Here is a 27,340-nt window from a genome sequence, read left to right on the forward strand (position 1 = left end):
TGATTACAAACAAGTTGAGGGACATTTTTCAAGTTGAGGTGGCTTTTTTCTCTTTATCTCTCCGCCTTGCTTCCATCCTCCAGAGCCTTCCATCCCCATTCCTCTTCCTCCCTTCCCCCCAGCCAGAAGGAAATTCCCTAATCCCTCTCTCCCTTTCCCACCCACCCCAAGCAACCAAACCAATCCTCCCCCCCAGATCGAGACCATGGAGTGCGAGCCGGAGGAGCTGGAGTTCCTGGGGGCGGCAGGCATCTACACCGCCTCCGCATCGATCCTCCGTGGCCCGCACAGGCCTCTCTTCGTCCGCGTCACCGCCGCATTCGTCCTATTGCTCTCCACCCTCTTCCTCCTCCACATCGCCATTTCCCACACCCTCTTCACCCACATCAACACCGATGACACCGCCCTCGACTCCTCCGTCCCGAGCACCGACGCCCAGTGCTGCCTCCTCTTCTGCCTCGCATCCGACTGGCTCGCCCTCCTCCTCTTCAAGGCCGCCTACCTCCTCTCCCTCCTCCTCTTCTCCCTCCTCGCCACCACCACCGCCGTCTTCTCCGTCGCCTTCGTCTACTCTGCCAAGTACGACGTGCTCACCTTCTTGTGGGTGCTCTCCGTCGTGCCCCAAGTATGGAGGAGGCTCGCAGCGATGTTCCTCGCGGCCTTCGCGCTCCTCTTCGTGTACCACACGGTGTTCGTCATCGTCTTCCTTGGGCTCCTCGTCACCGCGGATAACGGGTCGGGGCTCGCAGGGCTGCTCGCGTTCCTCCTTATCGTCGCCTACCTCGTGGCACTCGTCTACATCAGCGTCATCTGGCACCTCGCCAGCGTCGTCTCCATGCTCAAGAACTACAAGGGCCTCACCACCATGCGCAAGAGCAGGGACCTCATTATGAAAAAACTGAGGGACTTTTTTTGCAAATCATCAACGAACTACGGCAGTTTAACTCTCAGGACTGCGGGTTGATTACGAAAAAGTTGAGGGATTTTTTTGCAAAATAACCATGACGGTTGGAAGAAACAACCGCACTTTAATATTAGGTATAGATTTATGTGGATGATATCATTGTCACAAGTTCATCTCCAGAAGCTGTGTTGGCCTTACTTGAGGATTTTAAGAAGGAATTTGCATTGAAAGATCTTGGTGACCTGCATTATTTCCTGGGTATTGAAGTCAAGAAAGAAAAAGATGGTATTCTCCTCTCTCAAGGTAAATATGCGCAGGATTTGGTATGTCTAATTGCAAACCGTCTACTACTCCATTATCAGCTTCAAAAAAACTTTCAAGTCATGAAGGAGAAGTGTTTGGTCCTGAAGATAGCACTCGGTATAGAAGCATTGTCGGAGCTCTTCAATATTTGACATTGACACATCCAGATTTATCATATTCAGTAAATAAGGTTTGCTAATTTTTACGTGCACCCACTACTTTACATTGGACAGCAGTCAAATGAATATTGAGGTATATTAAGTATACTATGAACTTGGGTCTTAAAATTCAGAAATCTATGACTACTTTTATTAGTGGTTTTTCTGATGCATACTGGGCCGGTAGTGTAGATGATAGGAGATCTACAGGTGGGTTTGCAATATTTTTTGGAACTAATCTTGTGTCTTGGAGTGCTAGAAAACAAGCTACAGTCTCCAGATCAATAACTGAAGCTGAGTACAAATCTATGGCCAATGCAACGGCTGAAATAATTTGGTTGGAATCATTGCTAGCCGAGCTTGGGATTAAAGTTGAACACACTTCTATTTTGTGGTGTGATAATTTGGGAGCAACTTATTTATCTGCTAATCCGGTATTTCATGCTAGAGCAAAGTACATAGAAATTGACTTTCATTTTGTGCGAGAACGAGTTATGAATAAACAGTTTCAGTTTCGTTTTATTCCTTTAGGAGATCAATTAGCAGAGGGGTTTACCAAAGCACTACCTGTTCGCCAGATAGAGAACTTTGTGCGCAATCTAAATCTCAAGTTGACAGGAGCTTCAGATTGAGAGAGGGTGTTAGTTAAAGATATTGTTATCACATGTAACAAATGAATGAGTTGTTTAGAGTCTGGTTCTGTTATAGATAGATTAGTTTGATAGTTTATCTACAAGATGTATCCATGCACAACAAAACCAGATTCTAACAACTTTATCTTGTAATCTCTTTGGAGTCTTTTAGAACTCCTCTATATAAACACACAATTATGCCAAGATAGGCAACTGCAGTTCCGCCAATTCTTTGACTAGGTACCTCTACCCTCCTTTATATACTCTAGGGGGTGGGATTACTAGTCGGTTACAAGGTAGAACTCCTAGTAGGATTACATGGTATGAATCCTAGTAGGATTACAGAGGAATCCTAGTAGGAGTCCGTCTTCTTCCTTCCTTGCGGGTACTGGAGATCTATCCCCGACAATGTGTGAGATGGCTCCGGCGGCCTGTGCGCGAGGCAAGCGATAGCCTTCAACCATGGCATGATTGGCGATGAGTTCGGCAGCAAGTGTATGGCAAACAAGGAGCCAAATCGAACCTACTCTGCTCGAAATCAAGTTACTTAGCATCAAAATCGAGCTGCTTTGATGAGGGACCAACAGCATGGTTGACCTTGGACGAGGAGGCGGAGCAGAGCCATCAGCCAAAGCTACAACCATTTATTCTGCATGGAAACAGAAATCAAAGAATCAGGGAACATGAATAAAAGGGGAAGAAGAAACAAGCTAACCAATATCATGCCCGCAAGACGATGCTGTACGAGGTGAGCGACGGCTCAGAGCAACCACGCAACGGCGCCACTTGAAGCAACCATCCCAGCCGCCCCCAATCCAGCTCTTGCAAATCTCCCTCAGCCGCCCTACCCGGCAAGGTCGTCGACACAGCTACGCCAGCTGCGTTAACCATGTTCACACGTGTTAGTCAATTTCATCCCGATCATAATCCACCTCCATAGATAGGATAGAAACGGTGTGAAATGAGGCTATTATTTTCTATTTCTTTTCCCACCACATTTCCATATTCTAAAACTCAAACAAAGGAAATGATTTCCACCACTCTCCATTTCCCTTCCCCGCCTCCTATATCCCAATAACCAAACGCCACATGTGTGTCGTATGGCCGGCGTCATGTGCGTGCTGCAGTGTCGAAGAACATGGTGCCATTTGGACACTGTAGAACAACAGGTGGCGCCGGATCTAGACAGCGCATGGTCACGTCACAGGTGTGCGTGCCATGTACTGACTACTGACACAAACTGTTAAAGAAAACTTCGCCGGCATCTTCCCATTTTCCACCGTAGATACCCTGCCTATGAAGCACTCAAGCCAACGTTCCGGGGAAGACGGCTGGTGCGCCACCTTTGGCGCCAGATCGCACAACTCACCGTTCTCAGCCCCGTAACCCGGCTGGTCTAGTCTGAGCCGGCCATAGTCTAGACTCTAGACCCAGACAAAGCGCCAAGCCACCACGAAAGCCAAGCAGAACAAGCCACCAAACGCCCGGGCTCGCTCAGGGCACCCGCAATGGCGCCGTTATGCTATCTATAAGAGAGCCACGTAGGAGAGGGAGGTAAGAGAGAGAATGTGCTCTCGCTTAACCCAGCGACACTTAGCACGCAGTTCAACGCTCGTGGGCCCGACAACGCCGTTCTCATCCCTTCGTCTCTCTTTGCCTCAATCCGCTAGGATATCGTCGCCATGGCCCCTGCGTCGCTGCTCGTCGGACGGCTTGGGGAGAGGAGCTAGCGCCGGCCGCCGGGACGAGGGCGGGCGGGCGGGCACCGGGAGGACGGCCGGCGGTCCGGGGCAGGGCGGAGCGCGGCCACTGTTGTCGAGGCGCGGGGGCAAGGGTGGGGGCGTGACCGGTGGCGCACAGTCGCCGGCCGCGGACGGCGTGGAGCTGGGCCGCCGCTGCTGGAGCTGAGGATGTTGAAGGAAGACGAAGGAGGGGAGCGGGGCGAGGTGGCGCACGGTCGCCGGCCTTGAGCGGGGCGGAGCACAGTGGAGAGGAGCGCGCTGCCGGGAGCAGGGCGGGACGGGCGTCGGCAAGCGGAAGAAGAAGAAGCATGCTGTGCTGGCCTGCGGGGACGCATGGCGGCGTGGCGCTCGGTCCAGCCGCGGTGGACGGCGGTGCTGCTAGTGGAGGTATTCTGATGGTGGCCTGGTGGGAACCGGGAAGAGATTTTTGTTCTTCCGTATGAGATGGGAACGAAGGAGTAAAATTGTCAAGACGTTAGGCCCACAATTTTCTTGGGCAGTGTTGTTAGAGATGAACCGATAAAGCGGTTGCCGCTGGTGCTATCTGCAAGTTGAGGTGGCAGGGACACGTAGATACTATAGAGAGCAGTTGGCAATAATTGTTGCTGGTGCCCTCACTGCCTGCAGCAACAAAACGCCAACGCGCGCACGGCGCACAGCCATAACCGCGCGCACAACTCAATGCCAGCGCCGGAAACCGCAAGCACAAGCCAAACGCCCAAGCCCAACCCCAGGGGCCACCAGCCCGAGCGACCCGCGCGATCCCCGTCCGTTTTAGCCCCAACAAACCAAAGTATTTGCGGAACGAAACCCCCCACCTGGTGCTCGCTAACCGCGATTGCTTCGCGCATCTGCCGATCCGCGTCGCGTCGCCTTCCGTTCCCTCCCCCGCACCGCGCCACAGCTAAGCCCGCGTGTCCCCAATCATACGTATATACAACCGCGGCCGTGTCCGCTTCCTCCCTCCCTCCCCCGCCTGACCGCCTCCACCCTCCCCTCCCCTCCCCTCCCGCGCTCGCCCCACCCCGCCCCGCCGCTCGCGGATGCGCCGGCGCGCCCCCGCCCCCAAACCCTAGCCCCGATCCCGATGCCCACGCCGCGCGGGGGGTCGCCGGTCACCGGCGACCGCTACCTCGACCTGCTGGTTCGCTACGTGGCGCGCAACGCGGGCGCGCTGCTCGACGGCACCGTCACCCTGCGCCTCCACCCCGTCGGCCTCCACTACGTCGCCTCCCGCCTCGAGGCGCTGCGGGAGCTCGAGGCCGTCGGCGCCGGCGCGCCCGTCGACTACCTCCGCGCCTACGTCGCCGACCTCGGCGACCACCGCGCGCTCGAGCAGCTCCGCCGGATCCTACGCCTCCTCACCTCGCTCAAGGTCGTCGCCGCGGGGCCCGGCCGCGACCCGGCGCCGCTCTCGCTCCTGCCCTTCGCGCGCCTGCGCGTCCTCGAGCTGCGGGGCTGCGACCTCTCCACCTCGGCCGCCAGGGGACTGCTCGAGCTCCGCCACACCCTCGAGAAGCTCGTCTGTTACGATTCCACGGTGCGTTTCTATCATCCGCAGCACAATTCGTTTGTATTCCTTGCCTCTGGCGATTCGCGGGGTGGTGACCACAGGCTCTGCTCTGATCCTCAACTACCGTCAGCTATTCTGGGCTGTCAAATGTACCTATTGTTTGATGGTTTGGTTCATCAACAGCTAGTGAAGTACCATTATTTAGCCCCGTTGCTGCAATGCTAGGTCCACACCTTTTGATTCAGTCCTAGATCCAATCCTGTTCATTAATTCTGTTCACTCAGCATGTTTCTGCCATTTTGTTAATCAATTGGATCCTCGTGCTAAGATGCCTCTTCATACGTTTATTGAAGTTTCATTCGGATCTTGCTTGCGGGGTTTAATGTAATGTTGTCTTGAAATCATCATCAAAATGAATGTAGTCCTCGGTAGTTTCTTTGAAGTAGATGGATTGCAGAGCTGCTCAAATTCTGGTCACACATTGGATTATACTACTGCTTGTGCTGCTGAGACCATATATGCAATTGTAACAATCATCTCTGTCGTGCTTGCTGTATTATTCTGTGGTCTAGTTAGCTAGCTTCGGCACTAAGAACTTGTCCAGTCATGTGGTCTTTTAACAGGCATAACATATTGTGATCTGTATAGTGCATGCATCTTCAAATACATCCTTCTTTAAGCTATGAAGAAAATTTTAACTGGAATTTACTGTTCATGCGAGTTTGAGATTAGCAGTGATCTTAGAAACTACCATGGGCATAATGCTTCTTGGATTTCTAATAGCATCTCTTTGTATTGCTTTAATGTACTTTGCTGTTCCATGTTGCTTGCACAAGTATCAGATACCAACCATTGTATATGGTGTGGTCTGTTGGCAGATGGAATATGCAACGAAAATTGAGCATGCATGGAAAACTCTAGTGTTTGGTTGCCGCTATGGTGTATGCAACTTGATTTAGCTTGCCATATTTTAATCTTTAATGGTATACAGTCAGAATGAAAAGCTAGCACCAAAGAATTCATTTAGAGAGATAAGTAGCACTAATCATCCCCTTCATCAGTTGTTTGAATCCATATTATTAGAATATTTAGCCAAATTCAAATAGTTGATTTCGTGCTACTGCAGGATGCTCTTAGGCATGTCTTCGCTAGTAGAATCATGGATATCAAGGACTCTCCTGTATGGAGCAAACTTTCATATGTCTCATGTGCATCTAATGGCATAGTACTCATGGATGAATCGCTGCAATTGTTGCCTGCAATTGAAACCCTGGATCTCAGTCGCAACAAGTTTGCAAAGGTGGACAATCTGCGGAAATGTACAAAGTTGCGAAATCTGGATCTTGGATTTAATCATTTGCGTTCAATTTCATCTTTGAGTGAGGTAATTGCATTACCTTTATACCCACTCCACAGCATTGCCGCACAGTCTAGCTTATTGTGGTCACATTCTTTTAGTGGTATCTTCAGTTACCTGTTGCTTTCTTGCAGGTTTCCAGTCGAATTGTAAAACTTGTTGTGAGAAACAACGCTTTAACTACAGTACATGGGATTGAGAATCTCAAGTCACTCATGGGGCTTGACCTTTCGTACAATATCATCTCAAATTTCTCAGAGTTGGAAATCCTTGGCACGCTATCTTTATTGCAGAACCTCTGGTTGGAAGGCAATCCTATCTGCTGTGCTCGGTGGTATCGAGCACATGTGTTCAGTTTTTTTCGTAATCCAGAAAATGTAAGTAGTTAACTTCAAACATCCAACTCTCTTTCTTTCCTATAACTTTCCCCATCATAATAGTGTGTTCCGCAGTATTGGAGTAAAGTGACAGCTAATATGTTCCCTGGCCTTTTCTGGTTCAGTTGAAGTTAGATGATAAAGGTATGAACACGCAAGAATACTGGGAAAAGCAAGTACTGTTTGCATGCAGACAAAATCAACCTGCTGGTTATGGATTTTATTTCCCTGCAATGGATGATCATGAAGATGAGGACACGCTAACTTTGAAGATGGTAGGTATCCGTTATTCTGTCGCACCAATTGAACTAAGTTGATAAATTGGATGTAGCATGAAATATTGAGATTCCTTGGTTGGAAATTTTCTGTGTTACTATTCTCTTGCAGTAAAGATAATCTAGCACACATATTGTTGTGACCTGTGTTTTGTTCCATAAATTTGGTTTCTGGTTGATTCATTCAAGATGGCTGTGTATGTGATCATCATTTTTAGAAATTCAAGATGCGCCTTCCATACTTATTTGCAAGATTGAAACAGTGTTGTACTATCCTGAGACCGCATACATTCTTATAGTCCATACGTGACTACTTCGATGATTAACTGACATTGCTTTTCTCGTTCTTATACTGTAGAGAAAAATTTCCCGACTTGCCAGCATAGTGGAGGGAGAGAGAAATCTCTCTGATGATGGTACAGACCAGCAGTCCACCCCCTGTGATAGTGACAGTTCTAAGAAGGATGAAACTGCAGGTGCTGATCATGACATAAGAATTGCTTCATTGATAAACACCGCTGAATTGCTGAAGAAAGAAAAATCAAGTGACTGGCTCCGTGAGTTTAAGGAGTGGATGGATGACAATGCAGACAAAACAGATGGTGAAAACCTATCTGCTGATGTCACCTATGGCAATGGAAGTTATGCTAGACAAAAGAAAAGGCAGAAAGCACACAAGGAGACTTCAAATAACATGTCGGATTTGGTACATGTATCAGAAGGTGGGAGCAGCTCAAACCTTTTGGAGTCGGACTCATCTTTCACAGATAATGCACATTCTGGTTCTAATGGAATCGTCAAAGAATCCTCGAATGAAGTGAATGCAAACCAAGTTCATCTAACGATGCACTTAAATTATTTTCAACGACCTCCTCCCCTTGAGTTAGTAGGTACTTCACATACTGACCCCTTCTCTGAGTTGGAAGATGGTTCAAGAAATATGCTGGCAAATGGAACACCATCCAATACAATGAGCAAGTTGATAGAATCAAGTCCATACAATGCATATCCTAGTCCTCAGTCACCTCCACAATACAAGGAGGACATTCTACACCGCAGACTTTTTCTGGAGGAAGAGTTTTTGCAGATTTCAGGACATCTTCATTCTGTTGGTTCACTCGGTAGTGATAGCAGCTGCAGTGATGATTCTTCGGATGATTTTTGTTCATGCAATTCGGAAGATGATTGTGCAGCAATGCAGACAAAGATGGAGTTGGCTCTTAATGGACAGGTGGCTTTGTTTCCTTTTGTAGATAGTGATCATGAGGGAAACAAGTACTTTTCAGCGGAGAAAAGTTTATCTGACCATTCAGCAGAAGATGAACCAATTCGCACAGATCACAGAGAGTTTGATATTGAGGAGTTTCATGACAGTAACCAGAGGAATGGTCATCTAGGTCAGAATTCAGGCCATCTAGTTGGACAAAAAGGCAAGCAGAGGTTTAAGAGGAGGATATTTGCTTTGAAGAATCATAATGGTACCAAAATAGAAAGTATTAAAATGAATGGCGATCAGGTGGATGAGCATGTTTTAGCTGAAGGAAATGGCCATTTGACATGCGACCCGAGCAAAAGTACTCCCAAGAAAGAAGGCTCTGAAAGCCATTACTCAAGAATTCTGCCTAAGAATGTCAGCACAAATATAACTTCTTGTACGACAGGGGAACACATGATCGTCAAGGATTTCATCAACTTGGAAGTAGCAAAAAATGACAAGTCTGAAACATGTGAACAAGTAGCTTGTTGTGCATACCTGTTTCAGGAAGCGGGCGCTTTAGTCCAAAGGTGAGAACCATTTTCTCTGTGTTCACCAACCCTAGAAATATTACAAGCTAACATTGATGAACAGATTTTGCATTGGCTAATAAACTAGAATGTACCAGATTAATGGCTTGAGTAATGTATTCATTCGCAATGATTATCATTAAAAGATTTGGGAGTAATATTTTGTAGAACTCCTGTGGATAATATGTAGCAGTCCCTCTGTCCAACATTATAAGGCGTATTTTGAAATGGATAAGTCTTCAAAAGTAGATTGTGACCATCAATTTCTCTTACAATGTACTAAAAAGAACTTCAAATGGAAATCTACTGATGTAACTTTTGTACTACGTGTGGTTATAATTTGTGGTCAAAACTGATGAAATCAAATACACTTTACATTGTTGGATACAGGGAGTCTGTTTGTATAATTTAACATGTTAAGGATTGAGTACATCAGATCAGATGAATGTAGTCAGTAGTCACCGCCTTTTCTGCCATAGCTATTTTTGTATTTGACAAAGACACCTGTGTGACACTTAGAAAAATGCAGTTCTTTGAGTTACTACTGTGTAGAATTTTTTTATGTAAGTGCTTGTGAGATAATTAAATTTCAAAATTCTTATGGTGAATTAGTGAAATAAAACATCACAGTAGTTGATGTTGCAACACTTGGCGTGTTCTTTCGCTGTAGGTGCTTAACCCATTCTCTTGCATATTATCGGGTAACTTGCATTCAGCTGTTTTTATTCTTCAATGCATTGAGCAGTTACCAATACTTGTTCGAAGCAAAAATGCTAGCTTTATTTATTTATAAGTTATAGTAATGCTCATGTTCTACTTAATCCTGGACCACATTTCTTAAAGGCCACACTTTAAGTTACTGATATGAAGAAACTGGAAATTTCCTGGATGTGCAGTCAGCCTGTAATCTATATCACCATCCCTCCTCCCTTTTTTCTACGGTCACAATACTCTGACAGTTGTTCTCTTGCTTTCTGTAGAGAGGTAGCCTTGCTGCAAAGTTCTCAAAACAAATTGTATGTCCTGCTACTTGATATGGTTTGTGATGGAAAAGGTTAACTACTTATTTTTGTACATATTGTTTATTTTTCCCATCTGAATCTTGTTTCCAGTTTCCTTTTTTTGTTTGACTATTGTAACTGGTCATTTACATAGACATGCCTGATAGAAATTTGTATTCCCCATATCTCTATTTCAGGCCTTTGTTATCTCCATAATTTCTAACATACTCATTAATTTACAGAAACCAAGCCAAGAGTTTTGGGCAGCTATACTCTGGAAAGTCTGGAAAAGGTTTCAATTGGGCTGGGACTACAGGCACTGAGGTCAGTTAGCATATCGATCGATAGCAATGGTGGCATGGCTTACATGAGGCTTTCTGTTTTGCAATCTCGCAGGGTACACATGGTAGACGATACAACTCATCTATTCTTCACACGGACTTCCAAGGAAGCACAAGATGTACTTTGGCTCTTGAGTGTAACCAACACCAACTTCCCCAAATTAAACCATGAGATACATTTGCAAAGGTATGGCTTCCGCAATCACCACAAACAAACTTCTTTTTGAGCCAACGAACACTTTATTTTGTTTGTTGCAGCTTCTTTCCATTTTTCTTATTATGCTTGTTTGTGCAATTTAAATGGCAGTTGGGAGAACATCCAAGTTAAATTGTTCGAGAAATGTATATGTGGATCTGCAAAGAAGGGAATATTTCTCTACTCTATGTTGATGTTCTGGAGGAATGATGCTGAAGGTACCATGGTCTGGTGATGGGTGATGAAACATCACAGCATTTTGTTGATGGAACACATCAGAACTACCTTTCCATTCTTTATAGTTTGCATCCTAACAAAATAGGATATACTGCAAACACTGGGCACTTCTTCAGTTCTTCTTTAGCCTTATGTTAACTTCAGGTTCAATATTAAGTCATAACATAAGCCACTGTTGGCTAAATCTTAGTAAAAATCAAGTAGATGTACCTACCGTAAACTTATATACAAATCCAATCATGTGAACTTTCCTCATGAACTCTTGGTTGTTGCATGTCCCAAATTTCACTCTAACTTCAATTGATCATTTCCTACTGCACTTGTATCTTCTTGATTGCTCTTACAAGTTGCTGAAACATTATTGACCATTTTTCTTCTGCAGACGACTCCTTTTTTATCAGATCCATATTTGTCATTGAAGGATCAATATTGGTGTGCATTGAGGACCTAGATCAGTTTGGTCGTGTACCTGATGATTCAGACCCTCCATACTTTTCTCTTGATGCATCTTGTTCTATTAACAATATTCAAGAAGTGGTAAGTTGTGCTTGGCTTTTAGCAATTACAATTTATCTGGTTTACTCCATGATAATTTGCAATATTTTTATTTTCATAAACCTTTTGTTAACTCTGTTTTCTTTGAATATTTACATGGGCATTGTTTTCTGTTTAGCAGAAATAACTTGTTTAAGCCAGTCACTAAATAAGAAGCACTCTTATGGTTCCAAACTTTACGTCTTGATTATTTTCATACTGAGGAATCTTGATAGCTTTCTACAAACTTTTATATGCTTTCTATAAAAGCTGGGTGACCCTGTTTCGGGAAAAAAAACTTGATAGCTTTCTCATCTGAGAGGAATATAACCTTTCACTTTAGCTATGCGACTCAAATTTTCAACTGTTGCTACTCTTACTTGCCTAATCATTATTAAAATTAAAAGAGGAAGCTAGAAAACATCTATAGTTTGTTGCCATCCGTAAGCTATATGGTTGCAAAGCTCGTTGATGTTGGATGTAGATAAAAGAATGCAATTTAAGGTAAACCTGTCAGACTGATGCAACCGGTATAACCATATGGTTAGCAATATTTTTTTTAAAAAAAAGGGGTTCTAGGTACATAATGGAGGTTTTTGGGGATACATGCAATTTCTTCAAATGAAATCAATTTGCATCTTTTTTTCACATTTTTCTCAAGAAGTAAATTGCTTATTCGGAGATGACAAAGTTAGGGGCCATGGCCAGCTGTTAGTGCTAAGAAAATTTTTTATATTCACACAAGCTTTACTTTTACAAGAAAGGTCAAGGAAGAATGTTTCTTTTAGTTTTTACCTTAGTGAGTTGATCTTGAAATCATAGTTCTAAAGGCTCTTTCATATAGGGGTGGACAGAAAAACTGGTGACCAAATCCCAAACCAAAATACCCAAAACCAAGACCGAAAAGACTGAAATCTCGGTCTCCGATCCTGATTTTGGTTATTGCTCCAAGATGACCGATTTATTTATGTTGAGTTAGGTCACCACCATCCGTTAACCGAACTGACTGAGCCGTGGGGATGAGCTTTCTTATCCTTATCTATCTGTGCTCTTCTCCACAAAGCAACCAGCAGCTGCTGCTCCCCCTTCCTCTTCTCTCCTCTCTCTTGGATCTCTCCTTCAATCAAACTAGCGCAGAACTGCAGATCCATACCGCCAGCCTCTCCTTTCTTCCCATGTCATCTCTTCCTCTTTCTCCCGCGGCTGCAGCATCAGAACAAGCAAGCAACAGCCACCCATCGCCTCTGTCGATCCTCTTCTCCCACATCTCATTTTTCTTCTCTGCCTCCCAGACAGAGCAGCTCAGCTCACAGCACCACCACCACCCTTTCCTCTCAGAAGCAAAACCAAACAGGAAGCCCCTTCTCACTTGACATCTCTCCCCATGGCAGCAAGTTCTGCGAGAGGATGGGGGCGAGCAAGCAGACCGTGGATGAGCTAGTGGTGGACAACAGGGGCAGCAGAGAGAGTGGGGCTGCAGGGGGCTGGATAGGGCAGCGAGTGGGGGTGCGGGATGTGGGCTCGGTTTGGATCTGACCAAAGACCGAGCAAAAAAGTCGGGTACCCGAACTATGGGTTAGAGAAAATTTTGGCAGTAGTTCGGGTAACACTTTCAGTTGACCGAATTTTTAAAAACCCAAAATAACTGGACTGCAGCCCTGACCAAATGCCCACCCCTGCTGTTATTCATGGCTGGGATGTAGGTGCTTGTGCTTTTCCTTTTTTTTTCCCGCTACATAAACTTTGCAAGATCATTCAAAAAGTTGATATTTACTGCAATGTATACATTCAGGTCATGGATCAGCGCAACGGCAAATGTTTGACATTGATTTTGGATAATCATAGGCAAGAAGAGTTTCACAATAGCATCCAGAATCCGAGTAACAAGCAGTCTGATGAAATTGATGCGGTACATACATGGAAACTTGAGTGGTTCTCTGAAGAAGCACTTCTGAAGTTCATTTCTGTACTTAAGGCTCTTTACTCGACAGCAGCAGCTTCATCTTTACCTGTTAAGTGTATATCCTGATAATGTTGGTTCTTGTAGTTCTGCAGTGATTTCATTCGTTCTTTTTGGGGCTGTTTGTAGCTGTTGATTTGTATAGTTTGATAGTTAGGTTCTAGGTTTGTGCTCGATGTATTCTTTGTAGTTAGTATAGAAAGTTTTCCCGCCCTGAAGTTGTACAGCACAGTGCTAGAAGTGAGTGTAAATGAATGGGGTTGCAATTTTGGCAAAAGCGGTTTTGAAAACGTTAGTTTCAGAACCTCGGGGGGTGTTGGGGTCCGGGTGTTGGATATTGTCGCAATGATGGACTGAAAAGACAATTGTACTGGCTTGATCAGGAATTCAAAGGACATAGACAAAGTGAAAAAAAAAATCATTGGCAGCTCCTGTTGCAGAGGATCTAACCCTGCCGGGGTGCTTGGCTGCCTGCTATGATTTCTACATAGTACTCGTACTACACTCTTGATGTAACAAAGGAAAAATCATGCTGAAACACTGAAACTAGCATTACAGGTCTTACACCAGTGCAGTAACTAATACACGTTACACTTCTGTCGCTAATTTGCTACCGTTTTTTGGTTCGTCCTCGGCAACCCCACCGGCGCACCCATTAGCCGTCGCCAGCATGTGAAGCCGCGACGGTATCGGCGGCAGTCCAACATCAGTAACACCTTCGAGCTGCTGCACAACGAGCCCCATGGTCGGCCGGTCGCCTTCATCATCCTGAATGCACCAGCACGCGACCTTGCAGACCCTCTCAAGCTCCTCCACGTAGGCATCCCCGGCCAGCTTCTCGTCCAGCAGGCCGACCACGTCGCCCGCGTGCAGCTTGACCGCGGCGTGCACCGGGAAGTACACGGCGGAGCGGCCCCCCTCCTCCGAGGAGCCGTTGTTCCGGCGGCCCGAGACGAGCTCGAACAGCAGCAGGCCGAAGCTGTACACGTCGGCCTTGGCGGTGACCGGTGCGCCCGCGAGCCACTCCGGCGCGAGATAACCCATCGTGCCCCGCATGGTGGTCAGGACGCGGCTGAACTCATGGCCGACGAGCTTGGCCATGCCGAAGTCCGCGAGCTTCGCGCCCAGCTCCTCGTCGAGGAGGATGTTCTCCGGCTTGATGTCGCAGTGTATGATGCACTCCCGGCACTTCTCGTGAAGGTAAGCCAGGCCCCTGGCCACGCCGACCGCGATGCCAAACCTCTGGCTCCAGCTCAGGAACTTGGAGCCCGAGCTGTTCTTGAACAGGTACGCGTCCAGCGAGCCGTTGGGCATGTAGTCGTACACGAGAGCCCTCTTGTTCCCCTCAGAGCAGAAGCCACGGAGTCGCACGAGGTTGATGTGGTGGATCATGCCGAGGGTGACCACCTCGGCGCGGAACTGCTTGTCGCCCTGCCGCAGGCCGTCGAGCTTCTTGACGGCCACGAGCGTCTTGTCGGGGAGAACCCCCTTGTACACCGACCCGAAGCTGCCGCTCCCGAGCTTCTCCGTGAAATCCCGCGTCGCCGCTTTGACGGCCTGGTAGTCGAACAGCAGCAGCGAGCCCTGCACCGCGGTCACCTTGCCCTTCCCCCGCCGCTTCCGCAGCACCACCGCCACCGCGACAAAGATTATGAGGCACGCCAGTAGTAGGACCACGACCGACACCGAGCTACTGAGGATCACCATAGACTTCCTCCAAGAATGCGCAACCGTCGCAGGCGGTGGCGCCTCCGAGGCCGCGACACGGAGGTGAAGCACGGCCCCCGCGACGCCTTGGTCGCCTTGATCGTTGGACGGGAGTCTCCTCAGGTTCACGAGCTCGCCGTTCCACACCAAGCACTTGGCTCCGTCGTAGAGGTACGCGGTGCACGAGCAGTCTCGCTGGCAGGCGACCGCGCACGCCTTGTCGCTCCGTGCTCCGGCCGCCGCCTCCGCCGAGCCGTTCGGGAGCTGCACGGCGTACGGCATCTTGAGGAACCCGTCGCTGGGGCATTCCAGCACGGTCCGCCTCGCGCACCCCGACGCGGTGTTCCCCAGCGCCCACTCCCCCTGTGACTGGGGCGCGAAGGCCGCCGCGGGGCACTCGCACGCGGGGCTGGTGGTGTTGCTGCACACGCCGAAGGGCCCGCAGGATCCGTACACGTCGCACGCGTCGTGGGGCTCGGAGCAGAAGAGCACCCAGTCCCCTCCCTGAATCCACTGCCGCCGACGCATCTGCCCGTTCACGTAGAGCACGAAGTTGCCGATGCCCATGGGCTTCCGGTCGTGGTAGCTGAAGAAGTTCACGCTGGCGTTCGGCGCGTAGGGGACGCCGACAAAGTAGCCCGACCGCATCTCCGGCACGTTCTCGAACACCTCGCCGTCCCACAGGCCGGTGGTCCAGTACTGGTGGACACCGCCGGCGAGCAGGTCGAACTTGGCTTGCCCTTGCGGGTCGATCACCATGGAGAACGCGCCGGGCGCCGGGTTCTCAGAGTCCGTCCACGACGTGAGGAAGCTGTGCACGCCGCGGGCCCTGTCGTAGCCGAGCCTGGCCCCGGGGAGCCATGTGTCCGTGGGGTGGTCGAAGCTCTGCCACACCACGGGGCCCGACGCCGATGCCGTGGCGTTGCTCCGCACCACGAGGTTGCCGTCGTCCTGGAGCGTGGCGACGGTGGCGCGCGGGGACGAGGTGGCGGACGCGTTCGACGACCACAGCAAGGTGTTCGATGGCGTCACTTGGACGACAAGGAGCTCGCCGCGGTCGCTCAGCGTGAAGCGAGAGGCTGACGGCTCGAGGATCGGGCGCTCTCGGTTGGCCACCCACACGACCGTTTGCTTGGAGACCTTCTTGAACCAGATGCCGATGTAGTACTTCTTGGACTTGCCGGGGGAGAAGAGGCCGAGCTCAAAGTTGCCGCCCTTGGAGACCAGCGTCTGGTTCCATGGGAGGGACTGGCCCAAGGTGAGGGTGTCGATGGCGCCGGTTGTTTGGAGGTTGAAGCTGGAGAGGAGCAGGAAAACGAGGATGAGCATGGTGGCTTGCAGTTGCAGCTCCTACAGTAGGAGCTAAGAATTGTTGGTCTTATTTTGTTGTTTCAGATACAAGAAGTAGGCTGAGGCAAGTATATGTACAGCTTGACGCAACTTGAACTGGATTCCACTGTTTTTGGCAGCCGTGGGACCCCTCGATTGTTTCCTCAACAGTCAACAGTTTTTTTTAAATAAAAAGGAGCACAAGCACTGTTAATTCATTTAAGAATGGGGAAGAAGGTCCAAATTACAATAAGTTCAATATTACATAAATAAGATAAGCTCATACAACAATAACATAAGAATAATGAGAGTTCTCTAACCCACCGATGGGTACCGCACGCCCTAAGGCAAGCTGACATCTTCCTGAATCTGCAAAGACTTGATCAGGTTTCATGCTCTTCCCTTCAAATACTCTCCTATTCCTCTACTTCCAGATGTTCCATGCCGTATATAATCGCTACAACTGGTAGTCAACAGATTCCCGTCTTGTTGAAATACCAAGGCTTTTTGCAAAACAATGGCAAGAGCTTTGCAAATTCACTGAACATGAGAAGAAGGGGTAACAAAGCAAGTATTAGCACCAGATCTTTTTTAGGTTAACTGTGACAGCCTTAAACATCATAACGACATAGGAGGTTGATGGCCCTTCGTTCCAAATTGTAGGTCGTTTTGTCTTTTCTAGGTTTATAGACATTATTATGCATCTAGATATAACTATATATCTAGATGCACTAAAAAATCAAAACGACCTACAATTTGAAATGAAATGGAGGAAGTACTTTAGTCGATATAATCAATGTAGGATTTAAAAAGATCTTTAGAGATACACTTTGACCATCAATTTGTTTTACAATATATCATCACCTGCTACAAAATCAGTGTCGAGGACATTTGGAATACGAATTTATTCATATAGCTTTTATTAGTAAAAAAAATTAAGACTTTCGAAATCCTAGTATGACTAAGGGAGGGCAATACTTTAGAAGAAGAAAAAAGAGTGGCAATTGACATTGTCTTACATCCAAATCTGCCTCAAGAAGTAAAGACTGATGCAAACATTCAAAATTCAAGTTAACCGTCAATTTTTGTAGTCACTATAATGTGTTGAACAAAACTCAAAGCATTTTTTTCAGTAGGCTCTTACTCCCTCCGTTTCAAATTATAAGTTATTTTAATTTTCTTAAAGAGTTAAACCATTTTATTTTTGACCAAAATTATAGAGAGGATCACAAAGATTTATGGCACTGAATAGATATATTATGAAAATATATTTAATGAAAAAACCAATGGTACTTATTTGGTATCATGAATATTAGTACTTTATTGTATAAATCTGGTCAAATTTGAGATGTTTTGACTCTAAAAAAATTAGAATAACTTATAATTTGGAAGGGAGCACGTACTACGCCCTCGTCGCCCAGCTGTAGCATGCGGCATCATATCGTTGTCTTCGTTAAGCTAGTCCTATATGAGAAGAGATTAGTAGAGAGAACGCGTCAATGAGCCATAGGGGGTGTTTGGATCTTTAGTCCGGACTAAAATTTATATCACATCGAATATTCGGAGGTCAAATAGAAGGACTAAATATGAGCTAATTATAAAACTAATTACACAGATGGAGGCTAATTCACGAGATGAATCTATTAAGCCTAATTAATCCATCATTAGCACATGTTTACTGTAGCATTACATTGTCAAATCATAGATTAATTAGGCTTAATAGATTCGTCTCGCAAATTAGTCTCCATCCGTGCAATTGACTTTATAATTAATTTATGTTTAATACAAACATTCGATGTAACATGAATTCTAGGAGGGACAAAAGAACCAAACGGGGTCATAATGCAGCAATCGATATGTCGTGTTCTTAACTTTATAGAAGTTGTCCGGAAAAGAGCAGCATCCACCTCTACGCGGTGTGTGATTGGAAATTTGGAATTCCCTCCCTTTCTCCCTACTATAATCTCTTTCGTTTTCCGGCGTGTATCTCTCCTTTGACCTTTTCATCATCATCTGCATGCTGTAGCGCGAAGCTATCATCAGCGCTTTATAGTTATTACAGTTGGTTACCTGTCGCTATGAACTTGAAGCCCTGCATCGACGATCGACGGAACCCACGGGGCCACGGGAGATGGACCGGATCAAAAGATTATTTCTTCATCACGCATGGGGGCGTTTGGCGTTATCCCTTTGCGTGCGAGGATATTTTTTCCATCTTCATCACGCTTAGACGTGCGTCGTCCTCGCGACCTCGTCCCCGCTCAATCAATGCAACAGCAACAAAAACCTTGGCGATGGGAAAAGGACGTGGCGGAGTACGTAGCCCTACTACTCCAGAGGGGAAATGTGGCAGACGATTCCGGCACGTCAGAGGTATACACGCGCGCGGACGCGATGATGATGAGGCCGGTCGTCGTTTCACTCCATGAAAACCCAACGAGGCAACGACGGACCTCACCTTGACGCCAAGAGCGCCGCTGCCCGAACGGCCGATCAAGTGCTGAGTTGCTCCGCCATCAAACGGCGAAGCAAACAGCTCGGCGGCTGGTCCGTCCCCTCGGAGGTTCAGGGTGGTGCTGGAGCCGGCCGTGGGTGCCCCAGCTCGGTTCAAATCGAGGAGAACCAGCTCGGCTACCGGTCTTAATTGCATTGCATTTGATGTGACCCGATGGAGGAAAAAGGCTGGAACAATCACCATGGGTAATTGCTGGTGGTTGGGAGTTGCCTTGCATGTCGCGGTGAGCTACAGGCTAATCCGAGCGATGCATGTTGCTGAGCAGCAGCGTTTTGTACTGCTTGATGACAGTGATAGCATGGCTGCTTTCGTTTTCTCACCGGAGGAAGTCAGTCTGAGTCCTCCTGTAGCAATATTTTGTGCTCCGGACATCTCGGCATGTTCCCGTTGAGGAGTTGACGCAATAAGAAATGAGTTTAGTTCAGAAAATGGGCCGTGCCATTTGATTCGCTGAATCACTGCGCCAGAATAAATGCTGGACACTCGCAATGAGTTTAGGGCTGTCACAACAAGAAATGAGTTTAGTTAAGAAAATGGGCCTCATTCTCTTGAATGGGTTTAGGAAGAGACAACCCATGACCGTGCCTCATAGTTTGAAAGGGCTCAGGCAAGCCAGCCCTGGATGGGCCTTTGTCAACGATTCGGACTAGTGTGGGCCAAGCACACAGTGATAAAGGACGAGGTTATTCTACAACAGAAATTAATATAAATGTTTATACTTCATTTTAAAAAACCAATTCATAGCTGCTAATATGAGCTTCCAGTGCTAATTCTAGCCGCATTGCTTCTATGTAATTTTAAATAGAAGTATAAACGATTACCAATGTACAGAGGTTCGTAAGAAGGTCCACCAGATTAACATGCTTCTCGATACGTTTAAGAGCGGTACTTGTAGAGCACAGCGTCTTGCGTTCCAATTGGGAAAAGAGTTAGGATTGTAGGTAGATGCGATTATTTTTGTTTTACGAATTTTAGTTCACATTTAACCAAAAAAACAAGTGAGGATAATTGCTTATCTCAAAGATAGTCATATGGATGAGATTTCTGGATTGGAACCTCCACAGAAGATAAGGCATCAAAATTGCGCACAGTTTAATCACAGTCGATCATCTGGGGAAAGGATCCTCATATCAACTCAATATCCGTATTCACCAAACAACCAAAAAATTAGAAAGTTCAGCCAAAAAGGGGGGAAAACGAAACGGTGAACTACTAGATGGATCAGATTTCTGGCTTGAAATCCTCCTCCGGTGAGAAGGTATCACAATTGCGCACAGTATAATCCTAGTCGATCATCTGGGGAAAGGATCGTCATTTCCAATCAATATCTTTAATCGCTAAAATAATTAGGCCCAGAAAAACAGGAGTAAAAACAGATATAAACGGAAATCATCCTACAGAAACAAATTTTAAGAATGCTTGATGGATCAGATTTCTGGCTTGAATCCTACTCCTTGGAGAACGGATTACATGTGCGCACAGTATAATCATAGTCGATCAGCTGGGGAAAGGATCCTCACTTCCATCCAGATTTCTTAACCGGAAACAACAAATAAGTTAATGGTCCATCGACTAACAAACATCGACGAAAAAAAATTGTCATAGGTTGATTCAATATGCAGAGTCAGATTCAAAAGTGTCAATCAGCAAAGGCCGCGATTAGAGCGGACCTAAGACTGGGGCGACAAAATCACATCATCATCCTCGAATTCTCCATGTTCAAAGAAGGGATGAGGCAAGATTCCCAAGAAGGCGAGAACAATATCTAATCTACGAGAAACATTCACATAATGACTGATACGATATTTGCAGTTTAACTAGTAAAGTCGAAGAGACGTTAAACGCTGCATCGATTGCGCTTACAGGGAACAAGCTCTCGGTTAAAGGCCACGGTTTTCCACAAGCCAAGATCCATCGGAAGAGGCATTCAGCCCTCCCCTTTGCCACGCTCCCCGATCTTACCGAATCCTTCTACCTCGTCCTCTTGCCTAAGAATAAAAGAGTTCTTAAACAAGAGAGCGAGATTTCACGAGGAATCGGCAAGAAGAAGAGCGAAAAGACTAAGGGAAGGTAGAACGCACCCTTCTTCCGGCCTTAGTTTCAGTGTGGTTAAAGCAAGAATAGTCATCATCGAGCCATCGATTGGTTATCCCAGCACAATAGCACAGCAATCAATTCAACAAAAACTTCTTGACCGATAACAGACATGAAAATAGAAGAAATCAACAAATCTAGCAGAAGAGAGGCGAATTGTTGGACCTACGAGAAAATGCGAGAATCTATCGGAAGAAGCCGCATGTCCAGAGGTCCAAAGGTATGCTCTGGCATCTCTTCGCAAACAAAGCCAAGGATCCGCTCGGCGGCGACCCAGGCGATTTCTAAACGCGAAGAATGCTCAGCAAAGCGGATCTCAGAGAAAACGAGAGCAAATTCGCGAAAAAAAACGAAAAGAGAGAATACGTGCGGCGCCTGGTGCTTTGGATCCGAAGTTAGGGACGAAGACGACGGCGGCGGGGAGGGCGAACAATCAGGTTGGTGTAGCGCATCATTATATAGGGCCTTGGCTAGGGCGTGCGCACGGCTGCTCGGATAAATTACATTCATACCCTTACAGCCTCATGGGCCAAGATGTCGTTGTGTTCGGCCTAAGCCGGTGGAGTTTAACGTTCTGTTGGAGCTTGGACTGGAAATACGATGGGCCTGTCGCATCTCCCTTTCAGACACAGAGGAGATGCGACAGGCCCATCGCCGATATACATGTACTGCATGGATCTCTGTTGGTACTTGGCAGCTGCTGTTTTGAATAGAATGGTATTCGGTTGGTCTGCTGAAAAATTGCTATCCAAATTTGGCAAGTGGGTTTAGCTTATCAAATTTAGAGTTTAAAATGGAGAGTGCAAAATGGAAAGTTCGTTGTAGTGTGAAATGGAAAGTGCAAAATGAAAAGTCCGTTGTAGTGTGAAATAGAGATATTGTTGAAGTGGATGAAGAGTGTAGATTTTTAGAGAGAAACCTAACTATTGAAATTTGGAGCATGAGAAATAGATAGTCTGTTGGAATGACCAACTTAATATGGAGAGAAATTTTTAAAAACCTAAATTGGATAGTCTGTTGAGGTTAGCTTTGAACTTGGATAAATCGATACTGGATGGTATTGAACACAAGCCGGTATTGAACAAAAAGCAGGACGAGGGAAACCTGATTTCCGATCAAAAACACCCTTATGCGTTTGGGGCACAGCTTTACATTGATAGTTCAGGGACAACATACGAACAAGCTGTTGCTAATGGAGAACTATCTCTACTGAACCCTCAACATTTTCAGTTCGTTCGTCGCATCCTGCCAGCCAGCAGTGAGGCACCTGCACAATGGAGCATTCGCTGGGCTGCAACCTGCAACCCGATTCATGTCAGTCCCAAACCAACACCAGAGAAGCAAAAGACCAGCGGATGCTAGAGCAACAGAAGCCCATCCCGTTCCATTTGGGAGTGACAATAGTCCACCTCCACCAAACCAACACCCAGGCCAAATCCCACTTGACAGCAAAAAGAATCATCCCTCTCGCGAACGCCTAACCCTGCAAGTCTTTGCATAATTGCGGGTGCCTACTGCTACTAAACTACTGCCTACAACAGGAGGAGGCTCAAGAGCAGCGCGGTGGAGACGACGCGGGCGACTGACGAGACATCGCCGATCCCCCGGTGCACGCCGGAACTCCCATCCGTGGAGTTGGACGACGGCGCCAGCGAGGTTCCGTTCAGCAACGCAGATCCGTTCTTCCCAGAGTAGACGCAAGATCCATGACCTGCAAAAACAGAGCAATCGGCGCAGATTGAGTCTAAGCATGTGAATCGAAACACGATGGCAAGAGCTGGAAGCCATGGTTGCTGAGCGATCCAAGTCTTACTTGGGTCGGTCGTGGTGATCACCGCAACGCCGCTGAAGTAGCACGTCCCGGAGCCCATCCCCATGCCGTGGTAGTAGGCGTTGAAGGCATATGTCGCGTGCGCCTCCACGTTGTCGGGGTCGTAGCACGGCTGCCCCTGCATCAGCGCGGAGCAGTCCACCTTCCCGGGGCCGCACGCCCAGTCCAGCGCCGCCTGCAGCATCTTCGGGTCAGCGCCTTCCCGCGCCACGCAGTAGGTCTGGTTCGTCGTGTCGTTGGCCAGCAGCACGCCGGAGCCCGTCAGGTGCAGGGTGTAGGCAGGGACGCCGTTCATGTCGAAAAGGCCCCAGTACTTCTCGGACGTCGACCCCGGCCGGGTGTCCTCGTCGTACAGCTCGTAGATGTAGGTCGGCACGGCCACGCCGGGGTGCTTCGGCGTGCCGGTGCTGTTCATCACGTGCCGGATGAGGTTGCTGTTGTAGGTGTCGGCGTTGTCGGAGGTGGCGTCGGGCTCGGAGGATGGGTCGCCCTTGTGCGGCCACCCAGTCTCGGTCACCATCACCGGCACGTTGGTGACGTTGAGGTAGGCCATGGCGAAGTAGGCGGCGTCCACGACCGCGTCGAAGACGTTGGTGTAGTGCAGCAGGGTGTTGGCGTCCACGGCCTCCTTGTTCGGCGGCAGCGGCCGGAACAGCGCGTAGTCCAGCGGGATGACGCCGTTGGAGCGCATGTAGTCGTAGTAGGGGTACACGTTGAGCATGAGCGGAGACCCCGTGGACTGCAGGAACTTGAGCATGGGCACGAGCACATTGTCCAGTGACCGGTTGAAGAAGGCCTGGGACGGCGGGAAGGAGTCGAGGATGATGGACGAGGAGTGCGGCGTGGAGATCTTGATGTACCGGTCCAGCGCCGCGGCCACCAGCGCGTTCTGGAGGTAGCGCATGGCGGGCATGAGCAGCGGCGCAGCGTTTGGCTGCGCTGAGAGCACCTCGGACCCCACGGCGATGGCCGTGATGTTGACGGAGGGGAAGTGCGCGGCCACGTTGCGCGCCACCCAGTTGGCCGCCGTGGCGTTGGAGTTGCCGATGGCGAGCAGCTGCTCGTTGGGCACGGACACGATGACGCGGATGCCGGTGTTGGCGAGCGCCGCCAGCATCGCCGGGTCGGCGTCGTAGAGCCGGACGTGGCGGATGTTCTGCGAGCGGAGCAGCGTCGTGATCTGCGTCGCCGCCGGCACCGACGACATGGCCGTCCCAATGTTCACGCCGATGTACGCACCTGCACGCCATCAAAATGTCAGAAATTCTACTGCGGGAACAAGCGTATTCAATTTCCTATTGCAAATAAACATTAGTGCATTTCTTTTCTGTTTTCATTTGATTAATGCAAAAGACAGGAAGTGCATCGAAAGGCAGGAATCCAGGTTGGAAAAAACATTCTTTTGAGCAGAGTTGTTGAACCAAAGATAAGAATTAGAAATGTACAGTAGCACGCTACAGTACAAAACAACAAAGGACCAAAATGCAGGATACAATCAGTTTTCATATTGAAGAAAAAGAGCACAAAAGAGAAATCGAGACTTGGGACAGGACGCCCAAGCTAGCTGTAAAGCACAAGACAGGGGCAGCAACTGGGTACGGAGAAAGACGTTGGAAACAGGAGCCACCACGCCGCGCAGTGTGCCGCCCTCCATGCGCCATCCCGGCCGTCCACACCAAATCCTGGGCTTTGTGCGGTGGCCAAAGTGAATCTCAGTGATGAGCGCTACTCCTACCGCATCGGCGAAGGACATGACTTGTTTAATTGCGCGGGGGGCCGGCACGGCCAGAAAGCCCCAGAACAAGACGCTGCCAGGTGGTCCCGGAAACGCCGCCCGTCCACCCAGCGGTCAAACGATACACTGCCCCTGCACGATGGGGACAGTGGAGTAGTGGACACACTGGCTATGAACTCGCAGGCCAATCAACAGGTGATCTGTGACGGCGTGATGCTAATCACCGGGTCATTAACGCTCTGAGCACAGCTCATGATGAACACCGAATCCAGCCACGCCACCCGCAGTGGGCGGTCGGTCAAGGGAGCCTCTGCCAGAGCAAGTGATTACTCTCGGAGCGTCTCCGATGGTACGAACTACCACTAGCTCTAAGCTGAAGAATCTAAAGAAGAGATCTTGAATATTCAATAAATAAAAAATTAGTTCCACTAGTTTAGAGTGGATTGTTGGAGACGCCCTCGCTACCAGTGACACAGCCTGAGTCACTGACGAACTTTGCAGGACCTTTGGCAACCCATGGCATTTGCCTCATTGCCTGGCATTGAGATCAGCGGGAAGAAAAAGATAGGGCAGTAGGGCAGACATGTAGGGCCCTGAAAGGCTGATGCTAGTGCTAAAGATGAGGCATTGTGCAAACTCGGAGCCGACCCTCTTCTGGCTAAACTTATGCACAAAGCGATCAAAGATTCATGCTACCAAGCTGTTGCAAACTTTTCCCTGAGCAAAGCAAAGCTGGATTAAATAAGAGTACAGTTCATTGGGGATAGCAGCCGTTCATCAGTTTAGCCGTTGCTAGGACAGCTAGCCAAGAGTACTTTACTGCTACTTCTATCAGTATCCCTTCCCTTGGCAGCAAGTAAATCTTATTCCAGGGCCAGGCTGATTAACAATATGATAATGACAGTGGATGTTCCTACCAAAACGCATAAACCCATATAAAAAAGCGGCGCACGTGAAGGGAGCAAGGGACGAGAACTGAGCGTGGGGGAAACAAACACGGGGAAGGAAGGAATCCCAGGGAGAACGAAGTGGACAACCAGAGCATGGGGGGCAGGATGTCCAGTCAAATCCAAGCACCAAAAGTTACCTGCTGGTAAACTATGCTCATAGGATGTTCTAGTATCTGAACAAGCTCCTTTTAAACATTGTTAACCTCCCATGCTTAGGTGTTTGTTGGCATTAATCTATTGCTAAACAGACTGATAATGGAAGAACTAATAGGCAGACCACAAGACGACAAACTTAATCTGAAAGGAAAGGGACATCACTCAATCAACTGGTCTCAATCGCAGTGTGTGTGTGCTCCAAGATTGCAAGGAGAAAACAAGCCTACAGAATACAGACTAGAAGGTGCCAGCGCAGCAGGGGAGAAGGGAGGCAATGAACAAGAACTGGGAGATCGATCCATGCATCCGGAACCAAGAACAGTAAGATTGAGGCATCAGGCATGAAGCACATGCATCCAAAGATGCATAACAGATCAAAAGTAAGAGCACGAGGAATCTCACCATCTTCGCCACGAACTGCTGCGCCGGTCAGCAGGAAGAGGAAGAAGACGAAGAACAGCTTCTTCATGTTGCCGCTCCCAAGAACTTGCAGCCCCTCAAGGTCTCCCTTCCTCTGTCGTCGCTGCAACCTTTATCGGTCTTCAACTGCTCCGTCCCTCTCCCAACGGGTGAGAAGCAAAGCACCTACCGCCTTTACTGCAACATCCAATCGGCCTGAACCCGAGAAGGATTCCAAGAAGAGCAAGCCAAGGAGTGGAAGAGGGGGAAGAAGAGATGGAAAGGAAGGAAGTGGAGTGGAGGCAGAGGCAGCGGTGTGAATGCGAGATGGTGAGTTCGGGTTATAAATATGAGAATACAGAAAAGGAGGGTCTTTTGTACAAAAACGGGGCGGGGCCCAACGGGCGGGGGAGCCCATCATGGGGATGAAGCCGATGGGCACTCCCGGTGTCACACACTTCCACTGACATATGGGCCCTTCGAGATATATGACCCACGTGTCAGCGAAAAAGCTCCCTCTTCGGGAGCAGCGCGTCTAGCCGGTGGCGGTAGCACGGATCGCGCTGCGCATGTCAGGCATCCAACGGCTGCAACGCCATCTCGCAGCGCCACGAGGCGGGTGGCGTTGGCTTCCTCTTGCGCACCCATCCAGCACCGACCCAGTACTGGGGAGAACGCCGAGCGATAAAAAATGTGAACCCACCTGTCAGTGTCTCCGTACGCGTAACGGCTGGTCGGCTTTCCCACCTCTGGGACGCAGCGGACGTAGGCTTGGGACAACGGGAAGGAAACAAGCGTACCCCAAGGAAGGTCGCCACCGCCACCGACGCGTGGGCCAGGAGCCGGACCCCACACGTCAGCTACAGCGAAGGGCAGGCGCACGGGACAGTGCCGCAGATGGGTGGGGGCCGCCGGCACGCTTTGCGAGGAGGGGGAGGGACGGGGTCTGACGTGGCGCGGCAACGGTCAAATTTCGCGGGCGCCCCGACCGGCTGTTGCTGATGCAGCAAGAAACGAGCCAGGCAGCCGTCGCGGGTCGCCTGCCTCGCTTTTCCCATGTGGCTCGGCTCGGGTGACTGCCTGACCGGGCGAGCTCGTGGCGGTGATGCTCACTGCCACTCACTGGCTGCTTTGGCTTTCGTCCCCAACGGTCGTCTTCGCATTCGCAGAGGTCGTCCCGGCGGCACGCACATCGTACAGTTGCCGGAGCGCGGCGCTTTTCACCTTTTGCTTGGGATTTTGGATGATCGGTATGGGCGTAGAGCAGCCGGTGCAGTGCTACTGTGCCACAGTAGCTTGTAGGGAAGCA

At 48.6% G+C, this 27,340-nt stretch overlaps 4 protein-coding genes and 4 non-coding genes across 9 annotated transcripts; 2 read left to right on the forward strand and 6 right to left on the reverse strand.

Moving 5' to 3' along the window:
- Nucleotides 1–205: 205 nt before the first annotated feature.
- LOC117835789 (uncharacterized) lies at nt 206–964 on the forward strand. The gene has a single exon (XM_034715110.1). It carries the CDS (start codon nt 206–208, stop codon nt 962–964), a length of 759 nt encoding a protein of 252 aa, XP_034571001.1.
- A 3,870-nt stretch (nt 965–4,834) lies between these two features.
- LOC117836752 (uncharacterized) lies at nt 4,835–13,592 on the forward strand. 2 transcript variants are annotated; one of them, XM_034716239.2, is made up of 11 exons: nt 4,835–5,279; nt 6,379–6,636; nt 6,744–6,986; nt 7,112–7,261; nt 7,620–9,046; nt 10,027–10,100; nt 10,290–10,371; nt 10,444–10,575; nt 10,696–10,802; nt 11,204–11,358; nt 13,201–13,425. In XM_034716239.2, the coding sequence occupies exons 2-11, from the start codon at nt 6,412–6,414 to the stop codon at nt 13,219–13,221; spliced, it is 2,616 nt and encodes an 871-aa protein (XP_034572130.2). In that variant the 5' UTR covers nt 4,835–5,279; nt 6,379–6,411; the 3' UTR covers nt 13,222–13,425. The 2 variants fall into 2 exon arrangements, with proteins under 2 accessions (XP_034572130.2, XP_034572129.2); XM_034716238.2 differs by having other exon boundaries at nt 4,839–5,279; nt 13,148–13,592.
- A 236-nt stretch (nt 13,593–13,828) lies between these two features.
- LOC117835790 (G-type lectin S-receptor-like serine/threonine-protein kinase At2g19130) lies at nt 13,829–16,434 on the reverse strand. The gene has a single exon (XM_034715111.2). It carries the CDS (start codon nt 16,349–16,351, stop codon nt 13,904–13,906), a length of 2,448 nt encoding a protein of 815 aa, XP_034571002.1. The 5' UTR covers nt 16,352–16,434; the 3' UTR covers nt 13,829–13,903.
- A 3,463-nt stretch (nt 16,435–19,897) lies between these two features.
- Nucleotides 19,898–20,001, reverse strand: LOC117841239 (small nucleolar RNA Z103). The gene has a single exon (XR_004637260.1). It is a non-coding gene; the product is annotated as a small nucleolar RNA Z103 (small nucleolar RNA).
- Nucleotides 20,002–20,082: 81 nt separating this feature from the next.
- LOC117841238 (small nucleolar RNA Z103) lies at nt 20,083–20,187 on the reverse strand. Its single transcript, XR_004637259.1, has one exon. It is a non-coding gene; the product is annotated as a small nucleolar RNA Z103 (small nucleolar RNA).
- A 101-nt stretch (nt 20,188–20,288) lies between these two features.
- LOC117841236 (small nucleolar RNA Z103) lies at nt 20,289–20,392 on the reverse strand. The gene has a single exon (XR_004637257.1). It is a non-coding gene; the product is annotated as a small nucleolar RNA Z103 (small nucleolar RNA).
- A 95-nt stretch (nt 20,393–20,487) lies between these two features.
- On the reverse strand, nt 20,488–20,572 carry LOC117841189 (small nucleolar RNA U31b). Its single transcript, XR_004637215.1, has one exon. It is a non-coding gene; the product is annotated as a small nucleolar RNA U31b (small nucleolar RNA).
- Nucleotides 20,573–22,316: 1,744 nt separating this feature from the next.
- On the reverse strand, nt 22,317–26,380 carry LOC117839986 (glucan endo-1,3-beta-glucosidase 3). Its single transcript, XM_034720438.2, has 3 exons — nt 26,035–26,380; nt 22,774–24,030; nt 22,317–22,671 (listed from the first exon to the last, which is right to left on the reverse strand). Exons 1-3 carry the CDS (start codon nt 26,099–26,101, stop codon nt 22,493–22,495), a joined length of 1,503 nt encoding a protein of 500 aa, XP_034576329.1. The 5' UTR covers nt 26,102–26,380; the 3' UTR covers nt 22,317–22,492.
- Nucleotides 26,381–27,340: the final 960 nt, after the last annotated feature.

The sequence above is a fragment of the Setaria viridis genome, chromosome 9 (assembly GCF_005286985.2).
Source record: "Setaria viridis chromosome 9, Setaria_viridis_v4.0, whole genome shotgun sequence".
Taxonomy (NCBI): domain Eukaryota; kingdom Viridiplantae; phylum Streptophyta; class Magnoliopsida; order Poales; family Poaceae; genus Setaria; species Setaria viridis.

Bases quoted from the DNA above. Each gene is read 5' to 3' on its own strand.
- LOC117835789 (XM_034715110.1), top strand. From the start codon at position 206: ATGGAGTGCGAGCCGGAGGAGCTGGAGTTCCTGGGGGCGGCAGGCATC.
- LOC117836752 (XM_034716238.2), top strand. From the start codon at position 6,412: ATGGATATCAAGGACTCTCCTGTATGGAGCAAACTTTCATATGTCTCA. The intron at 6,987-7,111 runs GTAAGTAGTTAA...TTTCTGGTTCAG, and splicing joins TTTTTCGTAATCCAGAAAAT to TTGAAGTTAGATGATAAAGG. The intron at 10,101-10,289 runs GTTAACTACTTA...ATTAATTTACAG, and splicing joins TATGGTTTGTGATGGAAAAG to AAACCAAGCCAAGAGTTTTG.
- LOC117835790 (XM_034715111.2), bottom strand. From the start codon at position 16,351: ATGCTCATCCTCGTTTTCCTGCTCCTCTCCAGCTTCAACCTCCAAACA.
- LOC117839986 (XM_034720438.2), bottom strand. From the start codon at position 26,101: ATGAAGAAGCTGTTCTTCGTCTTCTTCCTCTTCCTGCTGACCGGCGCA. The intron at 24,031-26,034 runs GTGAGATTCCTC...GATGGCGTGCAG, and splicing joins AGCAGTTCGTGGCGAAGATG to GTGCGTACATCGGCGTGAAC. The intron at 22,672-22,773 runs GTAAGACTTGGA...CTGTTTTTGCAG, and splicing joins GATCACCACGACCGACCCAA to GTCATGGATCTTGCGTCTAC.